Genomic DNA, 12466 nt, shown 5'->3' on the forward strand with positions numbered 1-12466 from the left:
AAACACAGATACACACACATACGTTTTCACTCAATAGAAGAGATAATATATTGTGCAAAATTATTTTATTAGGTCTTAAAAATCAGTAGTGTTTGTTTTTATGTCCTATTGGAAAATAGTAGTATTGCCTTGGAAGTATTGTGAGTTCATAAATTGCAATTCACTCTCTTATCGATGTAAAAGAAAGCAATCTCTTATTATTCTTATAGGCTGGCATGTATGAAGCAGTTAACGAAGTTTACAAAGTACTTATTCCTATTCATGAAGCTAATCGGGATGCCAAGAAACTATCCACGATTCATGGTAAACTTCAGGAAGCCTTCAGCAAAATTGTTCATCAGGTAACAATCGTACTTTCTAACTTCAGTGTAAGTAGAGAAAACTGTCTACGAGCTTTAGTGTTGCTTTGTACTAATGTCAAACTAGATCCCGTGAAATGACCATTTTAATCAAGTTACAAATGAACAGTGTCAAAATGATGGTTCATGGCCAAAGCAAGACTCATTAACAAAAATGAATTTAACCTAAAGTAGATTATGATCATCATAACCTTCCCACACAGCTTCTCTTTTTTCTTCACTTTTTTGAATGATTACTAGTAGCTAATTTTTTTAAAATTGTGAGTTACTTTCTGTTTCACAGTGTGGGTAATAGTTGTGAATTTGATTTTTAAAATTGATTTCTATTTATTTTTTCCCCAAAAATGTTTTTATATTTAACTTTTTATTAAATGATACAAAGGCTTAATAAACTCCTAATATTTTTAATGATTTCAACTGAACTTTTAACTTTTTTCCAGATATTTTTATTCAGTCATGCTCTGACATATTTCTAATGTAAAAGTAATATTTAGTGAAAATAATAAATGGTTGTATTTATCTATTTATTCAATTATAATAGCATGATTTCAGTACTTATTTTTACTTCATGGGATCCACATATTATCTTTAAAATTAAAGTAAGCTTGGTTTGAAAATGAAGTAGACTACTAGCAGTTGATTTCCCTGAAGCTGAATCGCTGGCTCCATTGAAATACTCGGACACGTTATGTTGAGGGTCCTCCTCCTGCGCTTTTCTGCTCCTGCCCCTGTGCTCCCTGTGCTGCTGTCTGCTGTTGCCATCACCTAAGAACTGAAGGATAGCATTGTTTTCCACTTGGCGTGCAGTGTTAGTCCCGCTTTATTGTCTTATCAGCTTGACTTCCTCTCTCTTGCCATGGACTAAGCTGTTCTAGATGAATTGATATAATCTGAAAAACTTAGTCTTAAATAGGGCTGCTATCCTGTTAAGCCAGGATTTTATTGTCATTGAATACAATACTGGAGTTGCGAAAGATTATTAGAATTCTGGCTCATAGCAGGTGGGTCTTTTTATAATCCAGTTATACTGTTAAATCTCGTCGCAGCTTCCCATATGTTGCACAAATTGCAAATTACACAGGTCAGGCCTGGAACATCTAGAGCGAGCAGCTTCCAAGAAACTTTCATCCATTTGTATCAAAGACATTTGGGCAAAATTTCAATTTCTATCCCAGCTTACCCTGGGTACTTCAGTGAAGTACAGCTCCCGTTAGTTAGTGAATCCAATTTAGACACAAATGAAACAAGCACTTAGCTTTCTTTCCCCTAAATTTGTACTTTTTACTTATTAAAGTTTTAAATGGTGAAATTTCAGCTTCTAGGTTTTGAACAAGCAATTTATAAAATTATCCTAGGTCTTAAGTGAAGGAATATGGTGTTTAAAATACCCTAGTGTTTTCTGTCTGGAGAAGAATTTATGGTATATGGTTTCTTACACTACTGAACTTCCTTTGGCTTTTTTGTTCTTTTTAAACAGTTTTTTTTTTTTTATGACTTGCCCTTTTTTACTTTTTTATTATACAGAGTACTGGCTGGGAGGTAGGTAATGTTTTAGTTAGTTAAAGACACTAATAGATTGATTTGATCAGATTTCTTATGCCAATGCTTTGCCCACATGTGCTAGCTGTGGGCCTTCTGTTGCTGTCTGCTGTCAACTGAATTCATTAACCAAAGAAACTTTGTTAAAATACTGTAAGTTATGATGAGAAATTTGTTATTAAGAGGTTGTAGGCAGTGCATGGAAATCCATATGTTACTAATGATATTCTTTGGTAAATGAGCCACTTTGTCATCACTTTCGTTTGTTTTTATCCTTTGAAGCATTTTGTTTCATCAACATTTACACACAAGATTTCCTTTTTTTAACCATATTGTTTCACCTCATTCTACAGAGGTCGATTTATGTGTTATTGCTCAGAGGTGTAAATATAAAATATTTCATCTGATCTAAGATGTTATCAATTGTAAGATATCCCATTATTGCACATTCCTTTAAGAAAGATTAGAAAAACAAACAATCCCTGTATATTAGACTCCAGCATCCCATCAGTTGAAAAATGAATGCCATCTACAGAGATACTAAAATAAGGGGAAAAAAATGTGCATCTTAGAATTGATAAAAAGAGTATGTTAATTTGATCTTGAGTCACTTCACCTGGAGTATAAGTACTACTGAGGAATGAAATTCACTTTTGTCATTTGAATTTTGTTGGGGGGAGGGAAAAACAGATTGAGAGAACTTGAAATTTAATTTGACCTCATTTTCTGACAATGTTTGATAATTGTGTTCAATGAAGACTGTGTGCTTCCTTTTAGGGAGTAAGTATAATAGTTAGGCTCATGAAGTTATATATAAATCAAATCATACCTGAAAAATGCCAGAAAGAGTTAATTACCTTTTTAAAAAATCTTTCTGAAAAGAATTCTATAAAATAAAAAATTCTACAAAATAATTCATTTTGATGAGGAAAATCAAGGTATTAATAAGAGTTTATTTAAAGCTGAGTATTAATATTTGTTAATTTTTCTGCTTTGCCTTTCACTTTGTAGTCAGGTTTATGTTGATTAAACAGTTTAGGCTTTCTCTGTTTGGTTTTGCAGTTGTTTTGAGACCCAGCTAGAAAACCTTCAGAATGAATGTTACTATTGCATTCTCTTCCATTTCTGAATTAGTTGCCACCTTTGGTTTTTCTTTAGATGAAACCAGTACTTTTAATCTACCTTAGTTCCCCAGATTAAATGTGTATGACTTTTTTAATACCCAGTAGAGAACGTATCATTTTTGTATCTTCAGTTAAGGCTTATATAGAGACTTTCCATGGTTATCTTTGAGTCATAAAGTTACTTATGGATTTCCTAACACAAAATGGAAGTAGGTGAAAAGTAAGCATGAAAGAAGAGACATTGAACCTCTGAGCAGTTTATTACTAGTCTGCTTGATGCTAAATCGACCCCTGAAAGGTATAATTTTCACTGGTTATGATTAATATTTTGTCATCATGTTTATTGCATGGTAAAAGTCACACAGACTTTATTTTCTTGTTTATATTCTTGCCACTACCTTTCACTGGACCTTTAGCTTTGTAGCTTCTAAAATTGTTGCACGTTTGTTTTTTGCTTTTCCCTTGTAAAACTTAAGTGGATGCTTGCATTTTAAAAGTATGTTTGCTACCATTTGCTGCTTATTTGTTTTGAAATTTCCCTAATTAAAATGCTTTCTGTTTTCTCTTCTCTCTTGCCCCTGGTTGCTGACCCTACTCCCTACTTTTACTATTGTCTATTGTGGTAAGTTCCTATCTTGTGAATATTTTTCTTTTTGACTCTGGGAAAACTTCAGTAATTTCATTTTTTTCTAAAAGCTATGGTTCTTAGCTAATTTCCTAGTATTCTTAAGGAACTCTCACTGGATTGAGATCTAGTAAGGATATCTGATATACTATAGAAAGGGTCTTTGAATTGATAGCTCCCTCCTTGATCTGGGCCTATATATTAGCACTGTATTTCATTTTTCACTGTGCTCCTTGATTTGGTACAAATCATTTGAGTTGGCAAAGCTTTTTAGGGCTGTGTGTGTGAGTTTGTGTATGTGTGTGTAAAAGATAACTCTAAAACCTGGTAGCAAATTTGGTAAAATATTTATCATATAAAATAACAAGTCATGAACCTTTCTTAAATCATAGTAACTATTACTTGCTCTGCCAATTTCAATATCTGAATGACTGTTTACTATTTATTTTCTCTTTCCCAAGTACATTTATTTTTCTTGAAATAATAGGAAATAAAGTATGTTTTAAAATGTCTTACTTATAATTGCATTTTAAAATTATTTTTGGAGAAAAGAAATATTGAATTTTCTATATGGAAAATTATAGCCATTTTATATTTTGTGTGCACATATTTTATTTTAAAAGATACATTTATCCATTTATCAAATAGTGAACAGTTCATTCCCCAACTATTGATAACATAGTCACATAAGCCTGTCTCTGTTTTTTTCTACAAAAAATTACAACATATTTCACCATCTGAGGGGAAATATCACCACCCTAGTAGGTATATATTATAGTCTCCAGCAAGGCTTGAGAAGATTGGCTCAGCTTGTTTAAGTTGAAGTCTCTCTACTAAGTCACTAAAGAAAAATGAGGTATTCTAACTTTTGAGATTCAAGCATGCAAGATAACTATATATTAACTCTTTTCATTGTACTGGATGGACATGAAGATGAGCTAATATTTTGGTTTTTATATGCTGAGAAATACTAGCCATAGTCTGGTGCAGTGTCTTCTGTTGAATTTTTATATGCTCTAATCCATGCTCTGGAGAACGGCATGGCGACCCACTCCAGTATTCTTTCCTGGAGAATTCCATGGACAGAGGAGCCTGGCAGGCTACAGTCCATGGGGTTGCAAAGAGTCGGACACGACTAAGCAACTAAGCACAATTCATGCACACCGAGGCTGCATGAGATAAACAAACTCATCCAAATGAGTAAAAGAGCAGAATGGGAAACAGCAAGTTTTAATAGGTGATGGGGGGCAGGAAGCTGAAAGAAGAGTATGAAAAAAAAAAAAAAGCAAAAACTTTTACAACAAGTAGTTAAGTATGAAAATGTGACACTCTAAAGAAGTGTAGGTAGACCTGTGTAGGTATAAAACATCCATGAGTATTTATCTCAGGAAAGGCAAAGAGGTGAAGTCAGATATGAAGAAAGTAAGGAAAATGTGATGAGAAGAACTCTGTGAAGAGGTACCTTCTGATAGTTGATGACTCCCTAATATTTGGTATAGACCCATGACTTATAGCACCTGATGATGTGGTACTACTGGCTGGGTTCTGCCCTTTATGTTATTTCTGATGAGAAAAAGATACGGACAGCAAACATTTATTAGATGATATTGGACATGATTATTTTTTCCTGGACTGGGACATACAAAGGTTAAAATTGAACATCTGATAAGAAATGTGATAGGATATATCTTAGAAGAATATATCTGGTAGGTTTATGAAAATCATCAACCTGATTTTCATACTGGAGTGTGCGGAAAGGAGATGCAAACATGTAATAACAATTTCAGTAGAGACAGTGTTGTAATATAGAGGAAGGCAAAACTTAGGGAGGAAGGTACCCAGTAAATCTCAGTTACTCACGGAAATTCTCAAAAACTCTCAAGGAAAAGTTCAGAGAAGTGAAAAATGGTTCAGGGATCATACGTATGTCCTAGTATTTGTACATGAGTATATAGAATACAGGGATTAAATAGTGTAATTAAGAGCTTGGACTCAGGTGTCAAATATACTAGGATTTAACTCTGAGTGCCACTGTTGGCTAGCAGTGTGACCTTGGGCAAATTACTTTTCCTCATTTATAAAAAGAGGTGAAAATAATGATAACTGAGAGTTGTGATAAGAATTGGCATAACCCATGTAAAGTGGATAACCATATTTCATGTGAAGTGAAAGTGAAAGTCACTCAATTGTGTCCAGCTGTTTGCGACCCCATGAACTATACAGTTGATGGAATTCTCCAGGCCTGAATACTGGAGTGGGTAGCCGTTCCCTTCTCCAGGAGATCTTCTCAACCCAGGGATCGAACCCAGGTCTCTTGCATTGCAGGCGGATTCTTTACCAGCTGACCAGGGAAGCCCTAGCACATAGTAAATACTTTAAAAATGTTGGAGATTATTATTTTTATTGTTATTGTCATCATCATTACTATCACTATAATTAGTTGAAATCTTAACACAGTTTAGCTGTGAAATCTAAGAGGTGTTAGGTTCCTAGGTCAAACTCTATGACTAAATAAACTGATAAAACTGTGTGTTCTTTAAGGGGAATAGATCTAATAGAAGAGGAAGAGATTACCCCTGTGGGAAACACTGGCCTGCCTATCTGAAAAATCAGTTAACTTGAGAGAAATGTAGTGGAGAACTATGGGTGAAGATGAAAGTAGTTTTGGAAGTGATGTCAGTGTGGAAATATACAATAGCCCAACTGAATGTTTCCTGCTAAGTAAAGACAACAAAACTAGAAGAAACTTATTTGTCATAAGAGATTTCAACCACTAGAGACATGGATAGATGAGTAGATGGATTTCCTTGTTTGGAATGTAGTTTCATTATACACAGGATGGTGGAATCAGTAAGTACTGCTGAGGAAGAATAATTGGAGTATGGGAATGATGGGAAATTCAGAAAGAATTCGTCACATTAAAAGAAGATACTGCTAGAAAAATATAGGCTAGATTGTAGGAAAATGTATTTTTTTTTTTTAATTCAGAAGAAAAATGGGTATCATCCGGTAGTCCAAACCTCTGAAGAGGAAGTAAGATAAAATGATATCTTTCTTGAAGATAAAGCCATATGACTAAACTTCTATGAACATGATAGAGTCAATGGTTCTACATTAGGGAGCTCTTTGTAGGTTGAAAATAAATCTACTTACTCTACTGCACACACTCATTTTCAGTCCTAGTAACTCCTCTCTGATCTTATTTCCTCTGATCTTCTCCTTGCTGCATGTTTCTGCCTTACCACTCTAGCCACTTTCCTGTTCTTCAAACGCAGGAGGGGGGTTCCTGTCCTTTGCGCTGGCTCTTTGCTCTGCCTGGAATGCACCTGCCCTGGAGAGCCACATGAACAACTCTTCCACCTCCTTCACATCTTTGTTCACATGTCACCTCTTGGTGAGACCTGCCCTGACCACTCTGTTTTGTTTGCAGATTTATCACCAGTGTCTCAACAGTTTGTTGACACATAGTAAACCTTCAATAAATATGTGAATGGATGCATGGTTCCCTCATATACGTTGTTTAATGACTTCTACCTTCATTTTTATTCTTCTTCTGTTCCTGCCACCCACCTCCTCTCTACCCTCCTTCCTTCCCCTTCCCCTAGAATGTGCTGCCACATCCGCTTAGCCATTCTTTTAGGTTGTAGAATCCTGTCTGTGTGTCACCTCTTATGTGACCTGGCTCCAACAGGATTTGTCTTTCCTTACTCAGGACACTGTTTATTAGAGCTTATGACCTTTTGTATTGTAATTATTTGAATACATTTTTTTACTCTCTTGAGGAGGCAAGTCTTACTTATTTTTATTTTCCTATTCCTGAGGATGAGTTTGAGTAAACTCCGGGAGTTGGTGATGGACAGGGAGGCCTGGCGTGCTGCAGTCCATGGGGTCGCAATGAGTCGGACATGACTGAGCAACTGAACTGAACTGAGGATGAACAGTGGCTAACACGTTATAAGCACTCAATATTTTTTTTTCCTTGAACTGAATGTCAGTATGAGAAAGTGAATAAAAAGAGTTTAAAATGGCTGCTCAGGAACTAGTTCAGTTTTAAGCTGCATTAATTGAATTTAAGTCCACATCCTGGGAGGCAGTGAGCCCACTGATCTCTACACTGATCAGATCAGTGTATGTTGTGTCTGTTTCTGGGATACCACACTTTACAAGGTGCCATCAAAGGATTAATAATAAAGTGAAGATAGCATATGAAGGTGATTGAGGACTGGAAAGTTTAAGGGAAACAAGTTCTAATAGCAGTTTTCAAATATTTAAAAGGTCATAATACTGAAGATTTGGAATAGAAATCTGGAAAGCTCTGAGAGGAGTACAGCCAGGATAACAATATTTTAATATTTGTGCTTCCAAAAAGTAAATAAATATATTCATGTATGGTATTTTTTTGGAAAAAAAATCACAAATTGTTAATTTTCTCAAATGCCTCTTTTATTTTCCAGGCAGTGGGGCCTTCTTTTCTTGATTATATTAAATATTGCTCCATTGGCTTGTTGATGGTTTTAATCAGAATTTTGATTGACTATATTTAACCTATCTAGAGAAATTTCATTTGCTATAGATGTCAGTTAATCTTGTCTGTTAAAGTTTGAAATAATTGAAACAAAATTTTTTTTATTAGAAGCCTCCTTTAACTCTAGAGACATTTTTCTTTAAAACTATATTTCTTCTGGACAAATTGTGGAGATATTTTTAGTCAACTGTGTTTTGTTTTGTTTTGTTTTTATTATCAGAAGGCTGGTAAATTGAGGATCATAATTTTCCATTTTGCTTTATTATCTGTTTCATTTGTAACTTATTTTACATACCTCTTTGCCTTTGCAGTAAGAAGTTAATAAAGGAAAAATAAGTATGAAACTTACTAGGGCTTAAAGAGAATTGAGGTATATAAACAGTTGTGTGTGGCTCTGTAAAAGGCACTACCACAAAATCCTTTGAAACATCTTTGTATCTAACATGTAAGAATAACACAAAAAGCTTCCAAGTATTTTATCTTTATCAAGAGAATTTGTTCTCAAATCTTCTGTATAAGAGTTAAGGTGACCTTAGCATACTTTGTACTTGGGATGAATGTGTGTGGTTAATGTATGCAGTGGGTGGTTTGGGTACTTTAGAAAAACCAACTCTTTTCAAATTTTTTTTCTTCTTTCATTTATGCATTTTTTTCCTTCCTAATTCCATTTCTAGTTACTCTTTAACATTATAGTATTTTTTATTAGCAGAGGATTACTAATTGTAAATGTTTTGCTTCAGTGCTTCAGGATGGTCTTGACATTTACTGATCATCTACTCTGTGCCAGATGCTACACTTGGCTTCTAACTTTTATGATCTCATTTAAAATATGAAAAGAGATATGATATAAAGGCTAATAATGGTAACTAAATATGTTAGTGTTGTTTTTAAAGTTAACTTTATGCTCTAATTTTAGGATAATTAAAACACAGTTTATTTTATACCAAGCAACTTTTCTTGCAATAAAGAAAATAAGTTAATTTATCTCAATTGTATGGACTTAGAAAAACATAGACTTATATGGGATGTCACTTGGTACAGTCCCTGAAAAACATATTCCATATGTAATTCGGTAAAAGCCCTAATTGCACAATGTTATTTGTTAGAAATAATGAAGAAAAGATTATTTTGTTTTTACTTTCATTTGAGAAATAATAAAATATTGTAGTTTTGAATTAAAACTTTTGACATTGTTTTGAGAATTTTATACTCGTAGCAATCTAAGCAGAATGTGTGCGACAGAAAGTCTTTGTATTAAAGTTTCTCTGTTTTCCTACACCTAGGATGGTAAGCGGATGTTTGGCACCTATTTTCGTGTCGGTTTTTATGGAACTAAGTTTGGGGATTTGGATGAACAAGAATTTGTTTACAAGGAACCTGCAATAACCAAACTGGCAGAGATATCTCACAGATTGGAGGTGAATACTGTGGTGGTTCAAAATGTCATCCTTAATTTGTATTTTCTATGATGAATAGACATTTCAGATCCAGATCTAATCCTTTAATAAGCCAGATCCTGCCAAATAATCTACTCCTTTAGGGTATAAGGATTTTTGATAGGTACAATAATATTCTCTTGAATTTTTAAAATCTTTGACAGCAACAGTAAAATGTTATTATTAACTTGATTCTTTTGAGGGTCTATTTTCACACGTATTTTAGAAATCCTGTATCTTTCAGAATTACCGTGATTTGTGGAGAAATGTATATAGTATTATCCACATTTTGTAGAAACAGTTATAAGGAATTAATAATCATGGAATTAGAACTAGAACCCCAAGATATTTCTGACCCAAGTGCATTCTCTTTTTGGCTTAACTGATTCCCAGTGAAGTAATCTTTAGAACTTAAAAGCTTGAAATTATGCTTTAAAAACACTTCTTAGAATCCTTAACCTTTATACAGCTATTTAATTTTCTAAATAAATGATAACATTAATGTTTATGAAACTAACCTGTCTTTTCTGCGATAGTTGTTCTTTCCAATCTTTCTCTGTCCTTGTTACTCCAAGTGTGGTCCATGGACAGAATCTGCATTGACATTACCTGGGAGTTTTGTTTGAAATGCAGAATCTCAGACTCCACTTCAGACCTTCCAAATTAAAATCTGTATTTTAACAAATCCCCAGGTGATTTGTCTGGACAGAAGAGTTTAGGCTGGTTTTTATTCTTAGCTGATGTTAATTTCTTCAGCGTTCTGTTCTTATTGGTGACTTTACAGGGCTCAACTTCCACAAACTGGTTTTAGCTGTGACTTCTTGTTTTTTCAAAAGCCTATTAAGTCTCGGGAAATTTTGAGATAGTATTTTTCAAACTTACTGAGTCATAAAAGTTATCTTTGAGGTAGGAGTGACTGTTCTCCTTTGAGGATTCAGACTTAATTTTTCCTTTTGAATAGCTCCATGTTTTGCCCATCTGCCACTCAGGGTCATATGGAAAAGTCACTACATTCTTGACCCAGGGTTATCTTTTCAAAATCTCAACTTATACAGAACTTCAACAAGTTAATGTTTTTATTTGGAAATTCTGGAACATTACATTAATCATTCAGAAAAATGAATGCTTGCTCATTGACTCATGTCTGTAAGAAGTCAGGTTACATCAAACTCTGAAGTTGCTCAGTCATGTCCGACTCTTTGCGACGCCATGGACTGTAGCCTATCAGGCTCCTCAGTTCATGGAATTTTCCAGGCAAGAGTACTGGAGTGGGTTGCCATTTCCTTCTCCACGGGATCTTCCCGACCCAGGGATCGAATCCAGGTCTCCCGCATTGTGGGCAGACACTTTACCGTCTGAGCCACCAGAGAAGTCCAATATCCTGTACACATCAAATATAATGAATTTCTTTTGTCTCTTCTTTCTGTTCCCTTTTTGATTTTCTTGAGGATCTCTTGTGGAATCCTGTATTTTCATTGGTGAAAATTATTTTTTTTAAATTTTGTGTTATTTAAAGTGAGTAAATGGGAATAATATCAAATAAATATGGAGTGAGACCCTGTTAATTTGATAGACTAAGTATAAATTCTATAAATGTAAATAATTATTGTTTTGTAATCATTGACACCATTTCATAAGAACTTACTAAATGTCTTCGTTTTGTTCAGGAGTTTCCCTCAGAGGCCTTCTCTGTTTTCCACTACTGTTAACTTCATGTGAAAGATTTCTTTTTCTTTATTTTAGGGATTTTATGGAGAAAGATTTGGAGAGGATGTAGTTGAAGTCATCAAAGATTCTAATCCTGTGGACAAGTGTAAATTAGATCCTAACAAGGTATGATTGATAGACTGTGATGCCCCATAGATACATCTTTGAGACTCTGATTTTGTTGGAGGAAGACTAAATAATAATTTAACAGTGAATAAATGAATGACTTTTTCATTTCTCAGGCCTATATTCAGATCACCTACGTGGAACCATACTTTGACACATATGAGATGAAGGACAGAATCACATATTTTGACAAAAATTATAATCTTCGTCGTTTCATGTACTGTACACCCTTCACTTTAGATGGTCGTGCCCATGGGGAACTTCATGAACAATTCAAACGGAAGACCATTCTGACTACTTCTCATGCCTTTCCTTACATTAAGACAAGAGTCAACGTCACCCACAAAGAGGAGGTAAGACTCCAAAGAGGGAAATAGAATTAGTGGAACAAGTACACTGAAGCCATGCGAGAACAACATGGATATAGCATTGTGTATGGTAACATACTAGAACTTCTTGACCCATTTTTAAGTCATTAACTTTCAGCTTCTTTTCTAAGTCCCTCATTCACCCTCAGCTTATGCTTTAAAAGGTTGATTTTTTTTTTTCATTTAATGATCCAAAGTTTCAGGATATATTATTAGATAATACTTTATAGTTGCCACTTTTTTCTTATTTTAATTGATTGTGTATAAAGCTCACTAAATATTTTTCAGTCAGTCCACTGGCCTAATTAGATGTTATTTCACCCAGATCATCTTAACACCAATTGAAGTTGCTATTGAAGACATGCAGAAAAAAACTCAGGAGTTGGCATTTGCAACACATCAAGATCCAGCAGACCCCAAAATGCTTCAGATGGTTCTCCAGGGGTCTGTAGGCACAACAGTGAATCAGGTGGGAGTGTCTGCTAATACTGTGTGATTTTAGTTATAAATGGAATTTGGAATGATTACAGTATTATATTTTCCAGAAATCACAAATGTGTTACATCAAGTGAAAATATGTTAGAAGTAGTTGCACAGACACTGAAAATATAAGAGGTTAAACTAAAATAAAGATTTTAAGGCCTTTACCTCCTAAAA

The 12466-nt window shown here is 34.3% G+C and overlaps 1 protein-coding gene across 1 annotated transcript in view; it reads left to right on the plus strand.

Annotated features, from left to right (window-relative positions):
* Positions 1–12466, plus strand: part of DOCK7 (dedicator of cytokinesis 7) — a 215462-nt gene that overhangs the window by 190094 nt on the left and 12902 nt on the right. Inside the window, exons 44-49 of the mRNA XM_068961268.1 lie at positions 210–341; positions 1884–1898; positions 9465–9590; positions 11352–11441; positions 11558–11794; positions 12135–12278. Of these exons, the coding sequence (XP_068817369.1) occupies positions 210–341; positions 1884–1898; positions 9465–9590; positions 11352–11441; positions 11558–11794; positions 12135–12278 (744 nt within the window). The remainder of the gene's footprint in view (positions 1–209; positions 342–1883; positions 1899–9464; positions 9591–11351; positions 11442–11557; positions 11795–12134; positions 12279–12466) is intronic.

This window comes from Capricornis sumatraensis, chromosome 2, assembly GCF_032405125.1.
Source record: "Capricornis sumatraensis isolate serow.1 chromosome 2, serow.2, whole genome shotgun sequence".
NCBI classification, from domain to species: Eukaryota; Metazoa; Chordata; class Mammalia; order Artiodactyla; family Bovidae; genus Capricornis; species Capricornis sumatraensis.